This window comes from Sminthopsis crassicaudata, chromosome 1, assembly GCF_048593235.1.
Source record: "Sminthopsis crassicaudata isolate SCR6 chromosome 1, ASM4859323v1, whole genome shotgun sequence".
Classification (NCBI taxonomy): Eukaryota; Metazoa; Chordata; class Mammalia; order Dasyuromorphia; family Dasyuridae; genus Sminthopsis; species Sminthopsis crassicaudata.
The window spans coordinates 432,996,372-433,023,015 of NC_133617.1; the positions used below are offsets into that span (position 1 = coordinate 432,996,372).

A 26,644-nucleotide genomic window follows, 5' to 3' on the forward strand; every position below is an offset into this window, starting at 1 on the left:
AAACCATAGTTTAAGAAACTGGACTCTGAGAGCAACTCCAAGATTATAGCTTGCTTGCAAAGAAGCTATTAGTGTATTATACCTATATTAGTGAATGGAGTTTGAAAGTACTCTCTGTTAATGAGATGACAATTATAGTCCCTGTCCCTTTATCTATTCTCTTATATACATATTCTTATTTCACCTGTCACACATCCATCATATAGTTCAGTAATCATATCTGCCTGTGTTCATGATGTTATTCCATCTGGTCAAGAATTAATGTTAGTGCTTTAAAATGAATTCAGGATATATAATAGAATAAGATAAACATGGAAAGAAAGGTTAGTGGCACAGGGAGTAAAATGTTGCTATAGATTTGTTGGTATATAATTTTTTTTCTTTCTTTTGTTTTTGGGGTGTTTGTTATTTATTTATTTTTGGTGAGATAATTGGGAGTTGAGACTTACTTGGGGTCATATAGCTAGTAAGTGTCAAGTGTCTGAGGCCAGATTTGAATTTAGGTATACCTAACTTGAGGGCCAGTGCTTCATCCATTATGTCATCTTGCTGCCCCTAAAACTTTTTTTCTAAGATTCAAGACTAAAAAATGGCAGAGGTTTGATTTACACCAAATTCCTGTAGCTCCCAATCCAGCAGTCTTCCCACTGTTGCCAAGCTGCCTCATGTCTCAAAGTTCAAGATCCAAGAGCTACCTCTTGGTCACAGATGATGGTGTGACTAAACTTTTGTGTAGGATTATCTGAATGGAGAGATTGATGAATTGACAAACTAGATGTTTGCCAGAATGTCAATATGCATATTGAAATCTGCAAATATGAGTCTAAGAGATGGGATATAATGAAATATCACAAGCCAGTTACTGAATTCTTTGAAAAATAAGGAATTGTGACTTGGATATTGGTAAATGTCTGCAGAAGAATTTTAACCAGGGGATTAATAAACCTCCAAGTAAGAAAAGTTGTTAAGTGATAGCAAACTGATGGTCTGGAAGGTAGAAGGCAACCTATTTGGTCTTCCTAAGCCCTTGTTTGACAGTGTTAAGTATTATGTGAGATGGTTGTTATTTGTCCTTCATTCCCAAAAAAAAGGACAAAAATATCAGGGTGATGTTTGACTTGTAAGCAAATTGGATTTAAGTGAGGAAGAGCTGTGCAGAGTGACCATCCTCCTTCCTTCAGAGCCTAAGAGTCCAGTGGCACGACATAGGCCAAGATGAGTGATAGCCCAGGATGCAGTGGGAAACTAAGGTCTTTCCCAGGTCTCAGTTTGTCTGAGGCAATGCCCATTCAGTAGTTAAAGACTAGCCTCAGAATTTCATTATGAGAGAGAATGGTATTATGGAAAGGATTCTGGCTAAGGATCAGACCGCAAAGGAGGAAGTCTTGAGACTAGTCCTTCCTCTGCCATTGACTTACTGTGTGTCCTTAGGCAAGTCATCACCTTGGGGGTAGCACTATTAAGCTCTCCAAAGTCCTTTCTAATTGTAAAATTCCCTGTTTTCCTCATTTTGGGAGATGAGAAAACTAAATTCAGGAAGTTCAGTTACCCAAAGACAAAACAAAGCTGGTAAATGTGAAAAGCCAGAGCTTAAGCCCAAGCCTGATATCAATTTCAATATTTTTTTCCCATAGAAAACTATTCTAAGAACAAGATTTAGTATGTCTGATACATCTTAAAGGTGATCCATTGAGTTATATTTAATAAAACATCAGTGATTTAATGAAACAACAATCATGGCCTAGGACAGAGACCTCATAGGATTTTCCAAAGGATTACTTTAAAATGATCCTTGTTTTTTTAAAGAAAATATTCAAAGAAAATCTTCACCTATAAGGTGTTTGTTTTGTTTAGCTATAATCAGTAAGTAAATTATCTCATTCCTAATTTAAATAAGGAAACTGCAGTTTATGATAAGACAGTTTTTAAGTATCTGAATGGGTTCTGTCAAAAAAATTGAAAAATTGTTAATGTTCTTTAAATTTTTTAAATGGTACTTGTTTTTGATAAAATTCCAACTTTCACAAATTGCATTCCTAAAAAACAGTTAAACAGGAACCACTTACTAGTTTGATTAAATCAATCATGTGTCTTTAAAGTCTTTTTATTAAAAGGGAAAAAAATCCCTTAAATATATAAATTAGGTTAATACATGTATAATTTATATAAATTAAATAAATACATATGCAATTTGCTAATAGAGTCTAAATGTCATTGCAGTCTCCTTTCTTATGTTTTGGAGGACTTTTAATGTAAATATGTTCCCATTTAGCTGTGTATGTGTAGTTCAGAGTTGGAAAGACTTTTTTTTTTTTTTTAAGTCTGAGAAAGCTACTGCTGATATCTCTTGCCATGTTAGGAATTGTATGTATATTTCATTAAAAGATTATCTGAATTTGGATTTTAGTAGTATTGATCCCTATGATAAGAATGACTTATATTGTCTTTAATGTGCTGCAAATGTTAATTTAAATTACTTAATCGCCGAAGTAGAAACATTGGCAGTTCAATTGGTATTAGTAGATTCCTATTTATATAGTAGTTTGTAAAAGCAACTTTGGTTCATTTAAACATTTTAAACTTATATTTTAGGAATTTTTAAAGATACTTGATTTTTCTTTTGTCAGTGTCTTATTTTGGTTTTGAAGTTTGGACAATGTTGTAAGCTTTGAAAAGTGTATATATTTAAAAGACATAATAAACATCTAATGTGAAATATTAAGTTCCTTTTTGAAACGTAATTTTTAAAATTCCTGTTTTAATGGGAAATTTTCATTTTTCTAAAATTAGTTACATTGTTCTGTGTTATTCTTTCAATCTTCTTGCTCTTGATTCTTATAGAAAGTGTGTGTGTGTGTGTGTGTGTGTGTGTGTGTGTGTGTGTGTGTGTGTGTGTGTAATGGCTTTATGTGACAGTTGTTATCTTCTAAAGGTGACATGTACCAGACATTTATATCAACTTTTCATGTAAAAAGTTTACCAAGATAGAAATTTCAGCCCTTGGAACCATGAGATAAATGGCTTATCCAGTTTTATTGTTTGAGTAGTTTTTTGTGGGTTTTTTTGTGCATGTGTTTTTTTTTTTTTGTTTGTTTTTGTTTTTTTTCTCCTCATTCTGATAAATGTTTTTACTGGACTCATCTAGGATATGACAAGGAAGTAGCTTTAAATGTCTGCACTTTCAATATTTCTCCTGCATAATCAGAAGCTTAGGATTTCATCTTAAATTTCTTAGGTTTTTCTATAGAAAGCTAGAAGCTGTCAGGATTTTAGAGGTTAGATTGTTCCAGTGTTAGCAGTTTAAAAAAAAATTTTTTTTTTGTTACATATTCTGCCTAATATGACATTTAGTAAGAGTCTTTATTCTACCAACAGTCTTAAATGGGAGAAAAGAATCCAGTGATCTTTTAAATATATTAGAACTTTCTGGTTTTAATCTCAGTGTTTAAATATTGTCTCTTATTCTTTCCTAAATATCATACAGAATATTACCTCATTGTCAACTTTTTTTTTTTTTTTTTTTTTTTTTTGAGATGTTATAATAGTGACTGAAATCACTCTGACATTTATTCTGATTACTTGGGATCACTTCTCATATGAACAATATAATTTAAAAACATAAATTGATTAAAAGTCATTTCAGGGGCAGCTAGGTGGCACAGTGAATAGAGCACCAGTCCTGAATTCAGGAGGACCTGAGTTCAAATTTGATCTCAGACACTTAACACTTCCTAGCTGTGTGACCCTGGGCAAGTCACTTAACCCCAGCCTCAGGGAAAAGAAAAAGTCATTTCAAAGGAGTTGGATATGGAAATGTGTGTGGTTAAATTCTTCATCTATTTCCTTAAGAACTAGCTTAAAATTATTTAGTATAATTTTACTATATTTATTTTATAATTTATTTTGGAGTTGGAAGAATCTTAGAAATCATCTAGTCCAATTCTTTAATTTTACAGATAACAAACTGAGGTACTTATAACTAATTACACTTAGCCATCTGCTCCCAGACTTTGATTTGATAAGATTGGAGTAAATAGAACTGTGAAAGGAAAAATATGTAACACTTGAGCTTGCTGATTATAAATTATAAATTCTATTGTTAACAAAAAATAAGGTTACCCCTTTATATTTTGTTGCAGTTGACTAGAGATTAGTTTTGTTTAATTCAGTTTTGCGAAATCCTAGTAGATCCATCAGAAATATCCGTGGTTGAGAAGAAACAACCTAATTCTAATTTTCTTTATTTAAGCAATTAACATTTAGAGTAATGTTAAAAAAAAACAAAAAACATTTAGAACAAAAGTTATGCCAAGATGAGTTCTTAAAGAAAATAATACCTTTTGTAGTTAGTATAAATTAGCAAATGCTTTTTCATACTAAAGAAAGTCCACAATTAAGTACAAATACTATAAATAACTTTCTCATTTGCATGCAGAGACCCTTAATTTTTTTTTAATAGCTTTTTATTGACAGAACATATGCATGGATAATTTTTCAACATTGTCCCTTGCAATCACTTCTGTACCAACTTTTCCCTTCCCTCCCTTTACCCCCTCCCCTAGATGGCAGGCAGTCTCATACATGTTAAACTTGTTAAAGTATATCTTAAATACAATATATGTATACACATCCATACAGTTCTCTTGTTGCACAAGAAAAATCATGGAAGAAAAACAAAAATGTAAGCAGTCCACATTTCAATTCCTAGTGTTCTTTCTCTGGGTGTCCATCATTGATCAATTGGAACTGAATTGGATCCTCTTATCGCCAAAGACATCCACTTCCATGAGAATATATCCTCATATAATATTGTTGTTGCCATATATAATGATCTCCTGGTTCTGTTCATTTCACTCAGCATCAGTTCATGTAAGTCTCTCCAGGCCTTTCTGAAATCATCCTGCTCCTCATTTCTTACAGAACAATAATATTCCATAACATTCATATACCACAATTTACCCAACCATTCTCCAATTGATGGACATCCATTCATCTTCCAGTTTCTAGCCACTACAAAGAGGGCTGCCACAAACATTTTTGCACATACAGATCCCTTTCCCTTCTTTAATATCTCTTTGGGATATAATTCCAGTAGTAACATTGCTGGGTCAAAGGGTGTGCACAGTTTGATAACTTTTTGGGCATAGTTCCAGATTGCTCTCCAGAATGGTTGGATTTGTTCACAATTCTACCAACAATGCATCAGTGTCCCAGTTTTCCCACATCCCCTCCAACATTTGTCATTATTTTTTCCTATCATCTTAGCCAATCTGACAGGTATGTAGTGGTATCTCAGAGTTGTGATCAATGGTGATTTGGAAAACTCTTTCATATAGTTTCAATTTCATCATCTGAAAATTGTTCATATCCTTTGACCATTTATCAATTGGAGAATGGCTTGATTTCTTATAAATTAGAGTCAATTCTCTACTATTTTGGAAATGAGGCTTTTATCAGAACCTTTGATTATAAAAAATGCTTTCCCAGTTTATTGCTTCCCTTCTAAACTTGTTTGCATTAGTTTTGTTTGTACAAAAGCTTTTTAACTTGATATAATCAAAATTTTCTATTTTGTGACCAGTAATGATCTCTAGTTCTCCTTTGGTCACAAATTCCTTCCTCCTCCACAAGTCTGAGAGGTAAATATCCTATATTCTTCTAATCTTGTTCTTTATACCTAAATCATGAACCCATTTCAATTTTATTTTGGTGTACGGTTTTTAAGTGTGGGTCCATGAAAAGCCCTTAATCTTGAACAACAGTGGAGTATTGACTTATCTTAGAAAATTACAAAATAATGGGTACTTTAAATTATGACTTTCTACCTATTTGCAAGCACAGCTGCAGTATCTTTGTTCTGCCAGATAATTTTTATTTAAATTGTATATGTTTCTTATTTTTTTATCTTCTGACCACTAGGCATTATATATTTATGTTAAACACAGTGCAGTTCCCTTAATTAAAATAAATGAAAGTGAGATGCAAGTATGAATACATATTAAATCTTTATATGAGTCTTGTGACTTCTGGGCCCAACTATAAAATAAGGGAAAGTTGGACTATATTGAATATTCTTAACCTTTAGTCTGAAACTTTTAACCTTAACCTGGAGTCTGTGTCATAAAACCTAACTAGAATAGCTCACCTGCAAAGTCTCTTTATGATCTTGGAAGACATCTCAAAATCTGGGCTTTCTTTTCTAAACTTTATTATTTCTGTCAAAGGCATCACCATTTTTTCAGACTTCTGGGTTGGTAACCTCATTATTTTCCTCTCCCCTCACTTTCCTTCACAGCACATGTCTAATCTGTTGTCAAGTCTTGCCATTCCTGCGTGTACAACATCTTTCAGTTCATTCAGTTACAATCTTAGTTTAAGTCCTTAGTACTTTTTGCTTAGATTATTACAGGCTTCCTAATTAACCTTGTTTCTCATCATGCCAGTCTATTCTTTGTGCTGCTGCCAAAGTGATTTGATTCAAGCCTAGATCTTCTTTCCTATAGAATCAAATATAAACTCTTTAGTTTAGCTTTTAAAACCCTGCACAACTTGGTTTCTGTACAACTTGGTTTCAGTCTATCTTTCCAGCCTCACTAAACTTCACTCCCACTCTTGTACTCTGGTCTTCTCTTTGTTACTCACATTTAACACTCACTCTCTCTTCCATTTCTGTGCTTTTATATGCTTATACCTGGAATGTATTCTTTCCTTTTTCCTCTGCATTATAGAATTCTTTACTTTTTTCAAAATGTAGTTCAAACATTACTTCCTGCATAAAGCCTTTTTTCCCTGATCCCTTGAATTATTAGTGCCTTTAACTATTTTATATTTGTCATTATTATCTATTTATTTATGCTATGTATATGTACTTGCCCCTCTTCCCACCCCCATTAGAATGAAGTTTCTGAAGAACAGGGATTATTATATTCTTTGGATTTGTATTGCCTACATCTAACACGATACCAGACACCTAGTGGTGCTGAATAATTGCTGATTGGCAACTTCTTGATCCAGCACTTAATTTATGGTTAGTCAGCTTAGTTTTATATAAATAAAGACCTTTGGGCTTTTAAAAGCTTTTTATCAGCATGATATTTTAATAATGTTAGCATTTTAACTCTAAATTGTCAGATGTTTTTCTAAGACCTTGTTATACTTTAATGTTATAGCAAGCAAGTGAAGGATTATCAGTTGGTGGGAGATAAATTTGTTGTTCTTGTACAGTAGTTGATCAACTCTTTGGGATCCAATTTGGAGTTTACCTAGCAAGGATTCTGAAATGATTTGCCATTTCCTTCTCCAACTCATTTTATATATGAGGAAACTGAGGCATATTGGGTTAAGTGACTAACCCAGAGTCATAAGTTAGTGACACTTATCTGAGGTCAAATATGAAATCAGGTCTTCCTAACCCCAGACCTGGTACTCTATCCACTGAACCACCTTGCTGCCTTTTTTTTGGATAATTTTTGATAAGGTAGTTTTTATTAAAAATTTATCTTGTTTAAAATTTTGATTTCTCTCATACCTCATGCCCATTTATTGATTTCACCAGAAATTTCTTAATATAATATCATCATCAGAATATTTAATTCATTAGCTAACAAATATAAAATACTTTTTGGGAAGTAAATTTTCATTTTGATCCAAACTATATAAACATCATTGTATTTACTTAGTGCCATCTATGCAATGAATAAATATGTGTTATTTCATGATACTGGAAATAGAATTTTAAGTCAGGGAGATCATCAGATTACATAAAGCCATTGAAATATTCAATGTCAGAATTAAAAAGAGAAGTTCAAATTTCCTGACTTGTTCTTGAATTTCTCTGTCATGCAGTTTATGGATAATCCCAACATTAGTCTTTTAAATTGCATTGTGATTGGTCATTGGCTTTTGCATCAAATTCAACATTACACCAATTGAAAAAGTAACTTAGTTGAAAATAAGTATGTGAATACAAATTTTTTTCATGTCATTTATTAGATGTCATTTATTAGAAAGTAGCCTCCAATAAAATAAATTTGATTGTAGAATATTTGAAATTTAAATGACTGCCTTTGATGAATCTTATTGCATAAATTACCTTATGTTAAAAGTGGTTCACTGACTAATAAAAAGTAATGTGTTACTTTAAAAAATAACCTGATGAAGTAGCAGAATTCAATGGATTCACTCCAATAAGATCTCAAATCATAGTTTATTTATTTTACATTCTATTCTTATGGTTTAAGTCCAATTTCAGGGATCATTTTTCTGTAGCCTTACCTTTATTTCCCCCCTGAGACAATTGGGCTTAACTTGCCTGTCCAGGGTCACACAGCTAGGAAGTATTAAGTGTCTGAAGGCAGATTTGAATTCAGATGCTCCTGACTTCAGGGCTGGTGCTCTATCCACTGTACCATCTACCTAGTTTATACTAGTAAGTCTTTTATGTAGCTTGATCAGTCATCTGTTTCATACTTTTCCCATATTATTTGGGGCAATATGGATCATTTTAAAGACATTTTTTCCTACTTTATTTTCATTAGCAATTGATGAGAAAATATTGGAATGCTGGATGGCAAAGAACATAGAAAATTTAAGTTGGAATTTTACAATTGAACAATTTTTGTGTACCTATAAAATAATCATCAATAGTTTTAGCATAAGTGAATTTTTAAAAATTACTCACCAAACTATGTGTTAGGCAGTAGAGATCCAAATATGATTATAAAACAGTTCCTTCCGTCAAGGAACTCACTTTTAAATTAGAAAAGAGAATATAGAGGAGGAAAATTTTGGTCTGGGAACATGAATAATTACATTATATTAGACCATCAAATAATAAATCGTTCTTCAAATGACTTGTAATGATATAAATAGCCTATATTAAATTATTGAAAAAATTTGGATCATTTCTGAGTGTGAAGACTAATTTATATGGAATAATGTATTTATATCACATTGGGAACATCTTTTTATTTCTTAACTGTTTATCAAGACTTATTGCTACATGTCTCATTTTTCAGTTAACATTACTAACACATCATATTGTAGTATAGTTTGCGAAGAAAGAATTTTAAGATTTCTTCTGTGGTTTTCCATTTTGAAATCTGTATTATCATGTTCTTGTCTTAACAATAAAATAGTTTTCTTCTCCTTATTTAAATCTTTTATTTAAAATGAATTACTGAAAAGGTGGTAGTATGTATAATTGATTTTCCTAAAAAAATTTTAATGAGCTATTTTCAGATTGTATCTCTGAAGGACTTTCAAAGATACTTAAAAATGGCGGGCATAATTGAACAAATTGGCCAGCATACCAGTTACTTTCTACCAAAATAAATGCCAACAAAGGAGGCTGCTTTTGGAAAGTGCCCATGTGTGTATAACATTAATCCAAGACACCTTTAAAAAAATACTCATCTTAGTATAATTTTCCATGTATACCTAATGATATTATTTCAAAGATTTATAATTGAAACTTAAAAAAAAACCCAGAAAACTTGCTGCTTTCCTAAATTGTTTTTTCAACTGTAAAGGAAAAAGGCCAAATTGGATTTATTTGGGAGCTAGCCATTTCCAATATAATGTTTATCAATAAGATAATTGATTGTTGTCTGCAGAATGTGCAGCAGTGTATTTCAGCTTACTTTTTTATCCTTATGGAAATTAGGCAGCACAATAGATAGAGCACCAGACCTGGAGTTAAGATCCATCTTCAGAACCGTAACTAGCAGTGACCCTGTTTTACCCCAGTTTTTCTCATCTGTAAAATGAGCTGGAGGAAGAAATGGCAAAGCACTCTAATATCTTTGCCAAGAAGATCCCAAATGGGGGAGACTAAGTGTTGCACACAATTAAAAACTGAACAAATTGTAAAAATGTCCCATGATAAAACAGAAAAAAGGATTCTTGACCTGTTGAATCTATTCATTCAGTAAATGAGTATTTTGCATATATCACTTTGCACGCATTTTGAAAACTATTAATTATATATCTTTATCCTTGAGGAGCTTATATTAATTTTTTATAATATTTTATTTTTCCAAATAACTTATGGTTTTCAACATTCATTTTTTTTCTTTTTTTTATTATTATTTTGTAATTTTATAATTATAAAATTTTTTGACAGTATATATGTATGAGTAATTTTTTTTATAACATTATCCCTTGTATGCATTTTTCCAAATTTTCCCCTCCCTCCCTCTACTCCCTCCCCTAGATGACAGGCAATCCCATACATTTTACATGTGTTACAGTATAACCTAGATATAATATATGTGTGTAAATCCAATTTTCTTGTTGCATGTTAAGTATTAGATTCCGAAGGTATAAGTAACCTGGGTAGATAGACAGTAGTGCTAACAATTTACATTCACTTCCCAGTGTTCCTTCTCTGGGTGTAGTTGTTTCTGTCCATCATTGATCAACTGGAAGTGAGTTGGATCTTCTTTACAACATTCATTTTTGTAAAAATTTGTGTTCCAAGTTTTTCTTCCCTCCCTCCTTTACCTTCTCCCCCCTCAAAACAGCAAGCATTCTGATATAAGTTAAATATGTGCAATTTAAAAAAAACATATTTCCATATTTTTCATGTTGTACAGGAAAAATCATATCAAAAAAATGGAAAATACCATGAGAAAGGGGGGGGAAAAACAAGCAAACAACCAACAGCAAAAAAAAAAAAAAAAAAAAAAAAAAAAAAAAAGATGAAAATACTGTGCTTTGGGCCACATTCAGTCTCCATAGTTCTCTCTTGGGATGTGAATGGCATTTTCCATCTCAAATCTATTGGAATTGCCTTGAATCAATTCATTGTTGAAATAAGCCAAGTCCATCACAGTTGATCTTCACCTAATCTTGTTATTATGTACAATGTTCTCCTGATTCTGCTCACTTCAGTCAGCATCAGTTCATGTAAGTCTCTCCAGGCTTTTCTGTAATCAGTCTGTTCATCATTTCTTATAAAACAATAATATTGTATTGCATTTGTATACCGTAACTGATTCAGCCATTCCCCAACTGATGGGCATCAATAGAGGGGCTCATATTTTAGTCTGAAAAAGAAGTCGTTCATTTTAAATAATGATACATTGCACTGTTAACATGTCATCAAGTGCCAGTACTTTTGAGTTCAGAAGTGAGCTCTAATGGTTAAAAAGATTTTTTTTTGAAGGATGTGAGACTTGACTGGGACTTTAACAGATTATTACTATTTCAGCAAACAGGTTAGGAGTAACATGACTAAAGATTGGGATGTACAGGATTTATGTAATTTAGCAGTAAGTGAAGAGGGTTTATATAAGGTTGTAGTAAAAAAAAGTTTTTTGGAAGGGTATTTCTGAGTCTAGCCCATGGAATTCTTTGAGTGCTTAACCAAGCATTTAGGTTATGTTATTATGGTCAGAGAGGAACCTTTGAAAATTTTTGAACAGGTAATCCATATGATGAATGTATTGCTTTAGGAAGTGTGGCAGTGTTTTACAGTGTCTATGGAAGAAAGAAACTAAAGGGAGACAGCATTGAGAGCATATTGCAAAAGTTATATGATTGTTGGGATGATAAAATCAGATATGTGTCAAGCACTTTGAAAATTTTGAAACAATATCTAAATATTTGCTATTAGACATTGTTATTGGAATCAGGAGACAGACCTGGGTTCTAGTCTCATCTCTGACTCTTCCTCATGTCGGATCCTGATCAAGGCAGTTACCACCTTTGAGCCTTACTTGTGTCGTTTGTTTAAAGTAAACAAGCATCCTTGGACTACCTCTCACACAAAGTATTTTTATTTTTTTAAGGAAGCATTTTGTAATCATGATATTATGGTTTGGATTGTTGGGAGAACATATTTTAAAGCTTCAATTAACATGTTTGGTATTTTTATTTACTTCAGTGAATTGTCAGAATATTGTAAAAAAAAATTTAACTGTTAACTTCAATTTTGGGATGATTCTTGTGGAAGAACAAATTATAAAATGTTTGAATGCTCTGTGCTCCAGTTTGTTATTCCTTTCTAATTTCACCAACCACAAGATGGTGCTGTCACACTCATTAAAAAAAAACATGTTCTCTAGTTAAAACTTTATCTCAAAGCATATCCATTGTTGTGATCAGACTAATAGAATCAGAGTGATAAAAAAGGAGGGCCTCAGAGGTCATCGGGTCCAACACCCTCATTTTATAGATGTGGAAATTTGGACAGGTGCTAGTGTCTTAGAGCCAGGATTCAAACTCAGATCATTTGACTCCAAATTCAGTGCTTTTTCTATTGTATACTCTGTCTTTTAATACTTTCAGTGTCCAGTCCACTAACCCTGCTAATATTTGTATGAGCTTTTTTGATTCTCAATCACCCTACTTTTTAGTCATTATATAAATTACCTTCTTGATTTTGCTGTTACTATTGAATCAGTTTCTATAGGCCTTCCAAATTTCTCTGAATTTCTTTAAAAAATTTTAAAACAGTACAATAACAATCCTTTGTCTTTCTGTCCCCTTATTTATTCTGTCATTCCACATTTAATGGGTATCTATTTTGCTTTCAGATTTACTTTTTTTGCCTCCATGAAAAGAGCTACCATAAAGGTTTTTGTTTACATGGGACCTTTATTTCTCATCTTTGACTTCCTTGGAGTTTTTGCTTGGTAGTGATATTGTTTCCTCAAAGAGAGAAATATGATGTAGTATTTTCCTAGTATATTTGTCTTCAAAGTGTTTTCTAGAAGAGGTGGGGCCTTAATTTGCCTGTCTTCTCACAACCTTTCCACCCTTTACAATTTTTGTTGTCTTTGCCTGTAATAAGTGTGAGGCAAAAACTTCAGTTGTTTTAATTTACATATTTCTTGTTATTAGTGATTCCCAGTATTCTTTCATGTTGTAATAGATTACATTTTTTTCTTTCAAAGACATATCTATTTATAGCTTTCAATTAGGCAATAACCTCTTTGTCTTATATATTTGTATTATCTCCATATATCATCTTATATCACTCATCTCTTCCTGCATAAGCAGTCCCATTCTATCCTGTCTCCTTCTTCTATCATCTTCACTCTGTCAGGTATGCTTACAAACATGTCCATGTCTTTCCTTCATCTTGGGGAGGAAAAACCTCATCTGTTCCTTCCATCTTTGTTATCATTCTGTATTTCTTTTGCCCTCTGTTGCTAAATTCCTTGGAATTTCCTCAGTGAATATTTTCATTATCTCTTCTCTCTCTTCTTAAATCTTTATAATCTAGCTTTCAACCTCAGTGTTCCAACAAAACTACTCGTTACCAGTGATCTCTTAGTTGCCAAATCCAGTAGCCTTTTCATAGAACTCATTCTCCTTGACCTTCTGCCATCTTTGATATTGTTGATCACCGTCTCCTCCTTGACACATTATTCTCCCCACGTTTTCAAGACACCTTTCTCTCCTGGTTTTCCTATCTTTCTTTCCACTCCTCTGTAGTTTTGTTTTCTGAATCCTCATTCAAGTCATACCTTTTAACTCTGTCCTGGACCCTCTTCTCTTCTTCATTTATACTATTTCACTTGAGGGTCCCAGCAGCTCCCATTAATTCAATTTTCATTTTTATGCTGATGATTCTTAAATCACATCCACCCTGCCCTAGCTTCTTTGCTGACCTTCAGTCTTGTATTTCTAACTGACTTTCTCAAACTGGACGTTTGAGATTTCTTAAATGCAACATGTCCAAAACTAAATTCATCATCTTTTCTCTGTAAATTCTCTCTTACCCTCCAAATCACTCTAGGGGGCAACATTCTCCTCTCAATTCTTCAAATTGGAAATCTAGAAGTCATAGTTGATACCTCTCTCCCCCTCACCCTCCAAATCTAATCTCTTGGCCAAGCCCCATTTCACCTTTGCAGTATCTCTTCAACATTTGTCCTCAACTTGATAAATTCTGGTGGCTTTATAGGATCAAATACACAATCCTGTGGCTTTCAAAGCTCTTTATAATCTAGCCCCTCCTACCTCTCTAGTCTTATTACCTTTACTCCCAGATATGCACTTTTTGATCTAGAGACACTGGCCTCTTGGTTCCACAAACAAGATATTCCATCTCTCAGCTTGGGCATTTTTTCTGGGTTGTCTCCCTATGCCTGGAATGCTTTCCTCATCTTTGTCTACTGACTTCCATGGCTTCTTTTAAATCCTAAATAAAGTTCCATCTTCTAAAGGAAAACTTTCCAAGTACTCTTTAAGTCTAGTGTCTTTCCTTTTAATTTTTTTTTCTCTTTATCCTATATCCTTCATATTTAATGCCCCACCATTTTTAAGTATCTTTGGAAGTCCTTTAGAGATATAATTTGAAAATAGCTCATTAAAATTTTTTTAGGAAAATCAATTATACATACTACCACCTTTTCAAGGATTCATTTTAAATAAAAGATTTAAATAAGGAGAGGAAAACTATCTTACTGATATTAAGATTTCATCTTATTATCTTAATGATAATGCAGATTTCAAAATGGAAAACCACAGAAGAAATTAAATTTTTTTTTTATCTTTCTTTGCAATCTATAACCTTTACATGCAAGACATGTGTGTGTGTGTGTGTGTGTGTGTGTGTATGTGTGTGTGTGTGTGTGTGTGTTGGAGAAGGGACTCTCTTTTGCCTTTCTGTTTCTCCTATGTTTAGCATAGTGCCTGACACGTAATAAATGCAATGTTTATCAACTGACTGTCCAACATGTTTTAAGATATTAAAATCTTGGATGATCTGAATTCATTTATGCTTCCCTTTTCTTTTCTCTTTTTATAAACTTTTACATTATACTTCTAAATAGAAAAATTTGAAAATTTAGATGTAAAGTGATATTCTCATTGAAATAAATATTACTTTCTTGGGAAAAATTATATTCTTACTAATTACTCATAAACATGTAATTAGTTTATAAACAGGTATAAATATGTAATCATATTGCTCCATGGTAATGGAACCTGTAAGAAAACTCAATATACACCCAAAAAGCTACCACAGGGGGGAGGGGTGGTATTTACTTTGCAAAGTGTGTATACTTGCCAAATCATTCCCTTTCAAAAATTTGATTTGCTCTGCTTTTCAAGAATTACTATATTATATAAAGTGAGGGAAACTTGTCTTTTCATCTCTTCCATTACATCTTTGATAAATAGTACTGTAGGAAGTTAAAAAAAAAAATACTGATTTCAGATTAATCTCCTTTCCCTTTCCCTGGCCTTAGTGATAGCTTTACCACCACTTAGTGGTGAATGTATTAATAAGCAATAAAGTAACCAAAATGTTGACAGAATGTGGTAGTAGGATAAAAACAAAATGGATAATCCAGAGACTGAATGTTCATCCCCTTAACAGTCAGCAATTGACTTAATGCAAAACAGGATAAAAAATGGGCAGGTAATTTTTCAGATTTTAGCCAAAAATTTTATGTATGAATTATGATTTATAAATGTAAAGTGCTGTGCAAATGAATTATTTAGTAGCATTATCATTATAAGAAAATAAGAAGAAAACAAATTAGAAATTTAATTTATGTTCCTGTAGGGAAAGACCTTGAAAAATCTACCTACGAGAATTTCATTAATTTATAAATATGTAATTGATATGACCAGATTAATTAGTTTAGATCGAGGTCAACATTGCACAAGTAAAGGTGTTTTCTTTGCTTCCTTAAGTGTAGGACACCTGTAAAACACTGAGGGGTGTGTGTGGGTGTGTGTGTACGTATGTGTGTGCCTGGGCACATGCATGCATGTATACTTGTTTGAGCTGGGGTTGGCTCTGGATCTGTGAGTCTTAAGAAATAAAATTTGGGCTCCTCTCAAAGGAGAAGGAGAGGAGAAAGGGGAATTCAGCTTTTAAAATTTGAATCATCTTACAGGTTTCATCCCCAGAACTCTCTTCTAGACTCTTCCTCTTTTTGGTTTCTTCAATCAAATATAAGAGTGCAAGCAACCTGTAATTCATCATTGTGTGATATTCCTAAAGGGTCCCAGTTGTATCAACCAAATATCAGGCATTTATTAAATACCTACTATATGCCAGACAGTATACAAAAAGTAAAAATCTTTTACAGAGTAGTTAAATGGAAGGTAGTTTGGGAAGAAGTGGGTAACAGACAAAACATTATGCAGAAAATAGTTTTTGAGTTCCAGTGTATGGAACAAAGAGACTCTGAGATTAGAGGTTAAGTGCTAGCAAATTTCAGACATGGGAGATGGCTAGTGCAGAAGCACAGAGATGGGAAGTAGAGTGTTGTATCTAGTGAGAATAAAATGATTGGTTGAGGGCAGATTGCATGGAACTATAAAAACTAAATTGGAAGAATTTATATTGATTTTAGAAGCAACATTACTAATAATTAGTATTAGGATATTACTAAGGACCATATTACATGGTCAGATCTGCACTTAAGGAAAATTGCCTTGTTGTCTCTATGTGGAAGATAGACTAATGTGGGAAAGACATGTAAAGTGACTAATGTGAAAACTATTGTAATAACCTAGTCAGGAGTTGATGAGGCGCTTAGCTAAGGTAGAGAACACTTTAGGTATAGAGGTCTTGTGGCAGAGGAACTGGTAAAGATGTGCAAATAATTGGATATGTGGGATGAGAGAAAATGAGTTAAGAATAATGCAAAGGTTATCAACCTAGGAGATTGAAAGAATGCTAATATCTTTGATAGAAGTAGGGAGTTCCAGAAGAGGAGAGGGCGTAGGGAAAATGGCTCAGTTTGGGACATGCTGAGTACAAGATGTCTTCATGATAAACAGTTTGAAATGATCATTTGGAATTTGGTGTAGCCAAATTGAAGTTCAGGTGAGAAACTCAGGGTGGATATTTAGAAATGTGAGCCATTTCCATTGTGGTAACAGTTTCGTGGGAGCTAAGTGGAGTACTCGGAGAATGTAGAACAAAAAGAGAAAGATACAGATCAGAACCTTAGACATTACACACAGTTATGAAGCATGATATAATGAGCCAGCAGAGCAGAAAAAGGAGAATGAGAGATAGGAAAAAAATCTAGAAGAGAGTAGAATCACAATTCTTTAGGAAGAGAGATTGGTCAACAGTGTCAAATGAAGCAGAATCGAAGTCAGAGACTGAGAAAAAAAAACTATCAGATTTGACCATTGAAAGTTCATTGTACTCTGTCACTGAAGAGAGTAATTTTAGTTGAGTAATGAGGTTGGAAGTGAGATTGCAAAGGGCTGGGGAAAGAAGCATTAAGCATAAAAAAGATGAAGTAGAGGCAGAAAGTGTAGACAAGGTTTTTTCAAATAATTTTGATTGAGAAAATAAAGTGAGGTATGTAATATTCTCTTTAAAATGTAATGCTCTTGTTTCAAGGGCAGAATTGAGTCCCCTTCCTGCTATCCTCCTTTGACACAATTTCCTCCCTATTTCAGTCAAATATGGGCAACTATGTACTTATTGGTCAAGTTCAATTTCATGGGTAGATCTCGAGTTTAGAATCTCAGCCAATGAGGATGAGGGTCAGTGGTGGGAGGGGGTGTTTGCATTAGGGATTAAAGGTGCTGTCCTGCCCACAGGGTGGGACGCCCTTCTCCCGAGAATGTACAATAAATTTTGCTTTATTCTAGGAAAAAAAAATGTAATGTTCTCTGTTGAGGTTTTCTTGGGGTCTGGAGGCAGCCTTCGTTTCAGTTCAGTAATCACGAGAGTAGCCAGGGATTAAAGTCCAAATCCTTTATTGTCTCCTTCAAAGTCTTGTCTCCTTCACTAGGGGCTTGGCTAGTTTTTCTGGAGGCCTAGCTTTCTCCTTGGTTCCGAGAGCTTGAGCTCCTGCCTGCCTTCTCTGGCTTCTGAAACTCCCCAACTGTCTTCTGGTTTAGATTAAATGCCCCACACTGAGTATAAACCAATCATTACATCACTAGGAAACTATTATTTGTTGTAGGATTAAATCAGTGCTAAACTAGATTTAACTATTGTCTCCTCAATTCCACTTAGTACCTTGTTTCAAGTTCTGGCCCATAACATCTCCTTGTAGGATCAGATCAGTCATACTGAACCATGTTAAATTAGATAATTATTGTCTCTATCCATTCCAGTGACTTAGTACCTTGTAAAAATCCTTTGTTTCAAGTTCAGAGTTCTGGCCAAAGTATATGACAATTTCATGGGATGGTAGATTGAAGATTTTTAAAGAATTTTCTGTGCCACAGGACTCCCAGTAAGTATGTCCTAGGATAGAAAGCACCATAAAGTATATTTACTGGTACCTAAATTTGGAAACCTTTAAACTTTTTTGCATTCTAAGAATATTATTTTGATTTTTCTAACCCAGTACACAATCTCTTTTCTCATCTGTGTAACTGCTATAGCAGTTAGAGTCTAAAATTAAGGAAAGTATTGCTTAATTAGAAAGCACTTAAGCATGTTCAACTAATATAATCATTCGATTGACTGAGCAACCCTAACCCTGCAATTTGGCCTACAAAGTCTTTGAACACATGAATGATAATGAAGAGAGCATGCATTAGAATTCTTAACTATACCTGTTTACATAGGATAGTCCCATCTAATTATTATGCTCTGTACTTTCACAAAAAAATTATTTCTGAAGATAGTTTATAAGTGTTTGCTCACTCCATTAATTTAAATTTGGTTTTCATGGCTGTATATCTAATTCATATGCAATTTGACAGTTCTTTCTTGCCGCTTTAGAGGAAATGTTTCTGTTTTGCATTTCATTTATATATATATATATATATATATATATATATATATATATATATATATATATATATATAATATCATACATGTAAGATATTAGCAATTCTATGTAATTGTGGAAAAATTTTAAACAAGATTTCCTCAAATTTCTAGACTTTGCCTTCTCTTTTCTTCATGGAAGTTGTAGTTTTTATCACTTTTTGATTAAAATAATTTCTTACACTTTGTGAATCTGATTTTGTGTCTGCAAAATTTCACACTTCATAAGTACTGTGTAAGAACTTAATTCCAATGGATGTTCTTCTCAAAGATCTTTTAACAGAAATTTCATAAAGGGATTTTATTTATGAACCTTATACAGAAAAGGGAAATCACTATACTCAAGGCTTCCATGTTTTACGGGCTAAAAATTGTTTACTATTAATTTTCATTTTGAAATCTATTAGATTTTCTAATTTTTGTTTCCATTTTTTCTAATAGAGTCAGAGTTGTTATCTTCTCTGTCCATTCCACTCATCAAATTGTGATATGTTACCCAGGAATTTTAAGAGATTCATTTTTCATGATTCTGAACTAGCCAGATCAGTGTAAAGTTCTAGTGTTTGGGATTCAGAAACAGGTTACCTTGATTTAAAATGGAAAATTAGATCATTAAATAAAGTGGCATGGTAATTGTAAGTTTTAGTAGGGATTATTAAGTATTATCATAATTAATTAACTATTAATGTGGGAAAATTTGAGAAACATTTGGTGCTTCATCAAAATATTAATTGTTTCATAATAGTTTCTATTAGATCAAAAATATTTTTGACCAGGATATTAGAGGGAGATATCTGTCCTGGATATTTAATAATAATTTTAATGTAATTTCCAGTAATTATTTTCTGTTTATAATAAGTATATACATTTTTCTTTCTCTTTTAAATATGTGCAAGTATTCAAATCAGTGATCATTCCCCTAACTGCAACTATCTTCTTTTTGTGACAAAGGTAAATTGTGTTTATATACAGTTCAGCAGTGATATAAGCACAAACTATGGTGATTGGCTTGCATTATTTGTCCTCCAGGAGAAGTTTACCCTCTTTATATAACTTATGTTTTTTTTTTAATTTAATTTTTATTTTATTTTATAATTATAACTTTTTTTTGACAGTACATATGCATGGGTAATTTTTTATAACATTATCCCTTGCACTTACTTCTGTTCAGATTTTTTCCCTTCCTCCCCCAACCCCCTCCCCCAGATGGCAGGCAGTCTTATACATGTTAAATATATTACAATATATTCTAGATACAATATATGTGTGTAGAACCGAATTTCTTGTTGCAGAGGAAGAATTGGATTCAGAAGGTAGAAATAACAGTATATAACTTATGTTTAAGTAAGAACATTATCAGGCAGAGCCCTTATTTACCTACAAGACTAAGTATGGTTCTAGAATTTGATGAGGTAGGATTTGTCTTTCTTTTTAACTGTGAAATATCTTTCACCTCATTTTTGAGCACTTATAAGAGTTTAAAAAACAGAATGATAGAAATCTCTATGGGGGATTGTAAGAAATTTAGGAAAGGTTTTGTGGCTTAGATTAACTCTAAAGAAAAATTACCATTTGTGTTTATTCCATTTTTTGAAACAAGTAAAAGCATTTTAACTCTGCAATCTTCACATTGCTCTTGGGAGACATAAAAGGAAAATAGTTATTTTCTATTACATGCTATGCTCTTCTGTGCTAAATTCTTTTTTTCTTCTTAAGCCTTTTATACATTGATTTTATATTTTCACATTATTTTATTTTTTGATATAGTGGGGTAGGCCTGTATAATTGTTTTTCGAGAAATGAAGAAAATGTTCTAACTTTTCCCGCACAAATCCAGTCTAATGATGTAGTATATCTATGGTTATTAGTTATAATAACATAAATTTAGGTACTTAAAGATTAGATTTTCCAGTTTTAATTTACTGTACCATGTTATAACCATTAATGTTATTAATAATTCTTTTAATATTTGTAATATCAATCAATACTGCTACCACTGGCATTTACATAATGATTTAATAAGAATTACTTTACAAAAATCTCATTTTATCCTCACAATAGTCTTAGATGTAGGTGCTATTTTATTATGTCCATTTTATAGAAGAGGAAGTTTAGTGAGACAGTTGATTAAGTGACTTGCCCTTTAGTGAAACAGTGATTAAGTGACTTGCCTATGGTCACATCTGATTCTGAATTTGAACTCAGATCTTCCTAATTCCAGGTCCACTTTTTATAGTAGAAGTTATTTGTGTCAAGATGGTAGTTAAGGAACTTAAATGTTTTAGAATCTAGTGTCCAAATATGAAAATCTTTCTATCTTCACAATCCCTATGACTATATGTTTCAAACCCTTTTTATAGCTTTTATATTGTATATACAAGATATATAAAAAGTAGAAATAAAATAACTTTGGAAGTGGTTTGTGGCTGGGAAAGGTCTTATGCAGAAAGTACTATTTGTGCTAAATCTTGAAGGAAGGGGCAAGGATTCTAATACACTAACATGAGAAGATATGGCCATTTGGCTAGATTGTGGAAGGAGGTGAGGAAAGTAATGTTTAAGAAACCTGGAAAGATAAGAAGAGATGAGGTCATTAAGAGTTTTAAATACAAAACAAAGGATTTTTATTCTATTTTAGGTGTTCTAGCAAGCCACTGGGATTTATTGAGAAGAAGAATGGTATGATCAAACCTGCCTTTTAGGAGAATCAATTTAACAACTGAATGGAAGATGGATTAAAGTGGGGAGGAAGGGAGGCTAATTAGGAAGCATTAAGTAGGTAACAAAGTCCAGAACTAAAATGGTAACTGAGAAATTGCAGAGAGATAGAAATGACAGGGCTTGGTATGTCATGAGTGACCAAAAGTGAGAAGTCGATAACACTGAGGTTTATGATCCTGAATGATTATTAGGATCTATTATATGATTATAAGGGCTATTTGGAAGAGGGATGAGTTTGGAAGAAGAAACAATAAGTTCTGTTTAGGACATAAATAGTAAGTAGAAAACAACTGTTCTCTACTGGTATTGAATATTGTTAAATTGTTCCATATGACACAATTATCATGTATCAGATGTTCAGGAGATTGTGGGCCAGGGGATTTCTGTGGGTCCATACATTTTTAGAGATAAGCTCTGGCCTACCAGCAGCTGCAGTAGCTCAAGTTTTGGTATATTTTTGTACAACTTAAGTTGTACTAAAATATACCAAAACTTGAGCTACTGCTCATCTGCTAATCCATTTGAAGGTGAAAATTGTAGAGGAGCCAAATTCTGATCAAGTAATTTTAGCCAAGGTTTAATCTTTGTAAAGAGGAGTAGAGACTTTAGACTATTTAGACTACTCTATTTCATTTTGTTTCAATATAAAAATAAGAAGGGACTTACTTTGGCAAGGTACATCATGGAAGTTCTTATTAGACTTGAATGTAATAAAAACCAAGTATCTTGACAAATTTTTTCAAAATAGAATTTAATTTTAACTCATGCCTTTGTTTTTATATCACATTCATTCCATATATATACCCTTCCCTTAGCCAGAGAACTATCTTATAAAAAGGCTTAAAAAGAAAGGAAAAACAAGCAGTTTAACAAAATCAACCAGAACATAAATCATATCTGAACTTATTTGCATTATTTACTAGTACTTTTCTCCCTTTTGATGTATAGGGAAAAAACAAGAGCCCATCTGGGACTTAATCATACATAGCTTAGTATCAAACACTTACTGGTGTTTTGTTTTTGTTTTTTTTTTTTGTTGTTTGTTTGTTTTTAACTTTACAATGTTGTAGTTACTTTGTATGTTGGTTTCCTAATTCTGCTTGATTCATTTTATGACTGTTTATGAGTCTTCCCATACTTATCTGAATTTTTCATACTTCCCATTTCCTACAGTTCAGTAGTAGTCTGTTACAGTCACATATCCCAATTTACTTCACTATCTCCAAATTAATGTACACAAAGTTTTCATTCTCTTACTATTATAAAGAAGTACTATTTTGATTATACATAGACCCTTTCTGATAATATATTGTAAATTAGTTGGCTGGGAGGCAAAAACTTTGGAATAGAAAGCAAGAATATTTTCTGCTACCATATATATGGGTTGCTGATAGAAACTTTGTTTTTTATTTTAAAATGAATAACAAAGGAGTGACTAAGTGACGCAGTAGATAGCGCTTCAGCCTTGGTGTCAGAAGGGCCTTAGTTCAAATATGGCCTTACAACTTCACACTTATTAGCTGTGTGACCCTGGGCAATTCACTTAAATTAAATCTAAATCCATTTCTCTGAAACTTCCATCCCTTTCTCTAATTTGGCTCTCTAGAGCCAAACCAATTTAATGTCTCTTCTAGTATGACAGTTCTTCAAGTACTTGAAGTTAGTATACTGTGCTTCTTCCCAAGTTTTTTCTTTTCTAGACTAAACATTGCCAAATTTTTTCAACTGATTTTCATATAGCATAGTATCAATTTTTCACCAAACATCACCAATCACAAGTCAACCAATTCACCAATTTTTCACTATTGCCCTTCAGATACTCTTAAGCTTATCAAATAAATCTTTCTTCAAATGCAATACTCAGAACTGAACACAATGTTCCCTACATAGTATGACCAAGACAGAGTATTGTGGGAATGTCATCTCCCAAATACTATACAGTTTTTCTCTCTTTTTTGGGGGGGGGGAGAGGCAGTTGCCCTATTTTTTTAAAAATAGCTTTTTATTTACAAAACATATGCATGGATAATTTTTCAACACTGACCCTTGCAAAACCTTCTATTCCAAATTTTCTCCTCCTTCCACCCCACCTCCTCCCCTAGATGGCGGTTACATGTTAAATATGTTAAAATATGTGTTAAATCCAATATATGCATGCATATTTATACAGTTATCTTGCTGCACAAGAAAAATAGGATCTAGACAGAAAGAAAAAACCTAAGAAGGAAAACAAAAAATGCAAGAAAATAATAACAGAAAGAGTAAAAATGCTATGTTATGGTACACACTTATTTCCCATACTCCTCACTCTGGGTGTAAGATGACTCTTCATTACTAAACAGTTGGAACTAAACCAGGAATTACTTAAAAGAAACCTGAAAAGGGACCCTTCTCTGTGACATTTTCTGGATTTATTTATATTTTTGGTTTTTGATTTGCCTGTTTCTATATTGTTTGCATCTGGCTTTCAGATATTCCAATTTTATAACTAGCAGCAACAAAAGGGGCTACAAGAACTAGTGATTTTACTTTATCATTTTGCACCTAGAAATAAATGACTGTCTTGTCATATAATGCCTTTTATCAGACACATATACTACAGTAATTTTCTTGGAAATTGGTGACCCTTTTGATCGTTTTCATTCAGTGAACTATCATCCTTCCTGATTAGTCTGAACCAGAATCTGGTATTGACATCTAATGGTTGTCTTTAAAAATAACGATTTGCAACTGCTTACTGTAGTGTCTTATATGATATAAAGTATTTGATGGGTGTCTACTTGATAAATATGGGACTGAAAGAACAAAACACTTGAATCATTTATATCTCTTTGTAGATTTTTTATGATGGGTTACATTGATCAGTTGTGTGTAATATATTCTTTGTTCTTATAGTTTATTCTTTCTTAATAGGATTAGATCTGTATTCATTAAGTTGTTTTACTTTATGGAGTGAGATTCAGTCAGTGTAGCAGGCAAATTAATTGGAAAATTTGCAGGTACTAAATAATCTTTATAAGATAATTAGCCTATTGATGCATGAACACCTTTATATTCTTAGCATAGTCTCAACTGCACTATCATAGAAGAAAATTTCATGGATCACCTTTTCCCCTCAAACTTTCTCTCCCTCCTCCCCAAATTGGCAATGGAAACGTAGGTTAATCAGCAAGAATATGCTTCAGATATTGATATTTCCAAATCACTTAATCTCTGATTGGAATGAACAGTTAGGTTTGAAATATGTATTAAGATAGTCAAATGAACAACAAATGTTTTGGGTAATAAATTAATGGTGGAAACTAATGAAGTATTTCAGGTTTTAAGAATAAATCTTTTCCCTTTCAGTGCAACAAATATTAAGTATCTTATATGTGACATTTATAGGCATTTAAAAATACAAATGCAGTTGAAATTTTAAGTTACAAAATAAAAATAGTTATTCTTAATGTAGAACTTAATTTTTTCTCCCATTGCTTAAATAAGTGCTTTTTAACATAGTTTTAGAAATATTTGAAGAAGACATGGAGAAAATAGCTGTGCTTCAGTAATATCTGTGGTCGGGCAGAGTATCCTATTTTATTTGTACCTATTGAGGTACAAAATGAAATTTATTGTAGTATAATGTTAATTTCTCTCCCAGTAACTTTTATTTACATGAGGCATTGGAAACCTATGGTATATACATGAAAGATGGAATACAAACCACTTATTTCCATGTCCTCTTCTCCCCTTGCTTAGGAGAATCACTGCCTGCAGCTCGATGTACTAGAATGGTCCATTTAGGTAGCAGTGCTGCCTCCCCATCCTCCCTGCCCTAAGTTAGTGCACAGCCAGCATCTTTCACCATGCCGAAGGAAAGAGAGGGGATGAAACTTCAGCACAGGACTTTTTAGAGGTCGCCAAATCATTTTGTCATGAAATATCACACAAGGGAACTATTTTTACCTTATATTGACAAAATCATCTCAGAATTATGTTTTGTCACTTTATATAGCAAGATGATCTCTCCCCCAACAAATATTTTCCATTGTATAAGAATGTGTGCAAAGGAAGGAGGCATTCTTATAGTTTCCTCACCCTCACTGAGTTTTTCAGTATGTAGATTTTACCTGACTCTATCCTATCTATATATGTACTTTGTAATCAGAAAGCATTGTTTTTCTTTTTCCGATTTTGTTTTGCCTGACTAATGTGCTTTTCTTTTCTTGTTCATCCTAGATTGGTCTCTATCATTAAAAATAAAACAAAACAAACAATCTTCTCCCTCCCTCTCCCCTCCCTCCCACACACCACCACCAAAACACATCCTTTCCATGTTCTTAACTACAAGGAACTCTTAGAATCCCTTTATTATTCTTTAAGCCTATTATTCTATTATTCTAAAATACAAATGGACTTTATAAACTAATGTTTGTGGAAATCTATGTCATTACCCTATTGCCAAAAATAAAAAAATTCAGACTTTCTGGTTTCAGCATTTAGTCCTCTCCTTCAGAATGCAATATTGATTAGAAATACTTGAAAGTTGTTTTAAGTTTTGAATGGTTAACCAATCAACTTTTCTCACCTTCCTAACTACATGAATAGCATGCAGTTAAGATCTACAAAGAAAGATGCACAAAGTTCTTTAGCTATCTCCTTTCTAACAGAATACTTTTGTGCTCTAAAGGGAGCAAATGGAAATGAATTATGAATTACAACTGCTTTTTTGGAATGTGACTGAAGGGAAAACAAGACTTAGAATTGACTGCAGGGAACATGATTGGTACTGGTTTTGTTCCTTGTTTATAAAATTTAGTTTTGCTCTCAAATAAGTGTGTCCTTAATGCATCCTCCATAGACTTTAAGTGTAGTGCAGGGAGAAAATATGTGGGAGGAAGGAGAGCATACCTAGGCTATGGAGCCATAAGCTTTTACAGTGACTCAGCATTCTACTAAACCACAAACTTTCAGAGGGTACTCTTGAATTAGTGCCTTAATAAAATGGCAATACATTGCCTGGCATTCTGAAAGTTTATGTTGTTTTTTTCCCCTTTTTTAACAAAACTGCCCTAGATCAGCTGCTGGCCACTCACATCAGACAGAGTAGGAGAAAAGCTGACTATTAGTTTTCTTTTTGTTTTCCAAAATTCTACGTGTATTTTGACCACCCACTTTGTGTACTATGGGGTGGGGGGGGGGTGTAGGTGTGTGATACATGGA

At 32.9% G+C, this 26,644-nt stretch overlaps 1 protein-coding gene across 3 annotated transcripts in view; it reads left to right on the forward strand.

The window, feature by feature from the left end:
- PARN (poly(A)-specific ribonuclease) overlaps window positions 1-26,644 on the forward strand; it is a 172,747-nt gene that overhangs the window by 76,026 nt on the left and 70,077 nt on the right. Inside the window, exon 22 of one of the 3 annotated variants that reach the window (XM_074280572.1) lies at window positions 25,181-25,699. The exons of the other annotated variants lie outside the window; for them this stretch is intronic. Within the exon in view, the coding sequence (XP_074136673.1) occupies window positions 25,181-25,260 (80 nt within the window). The 3' untranslated portion in view covers window positions 25,261-25,699. Of the gene's footprint in view, window positions 1-25,180; window positions 25,700-26,644 lie in introns of those variants that run through there. 3 annotated transcript variants of the gene reach the window in all.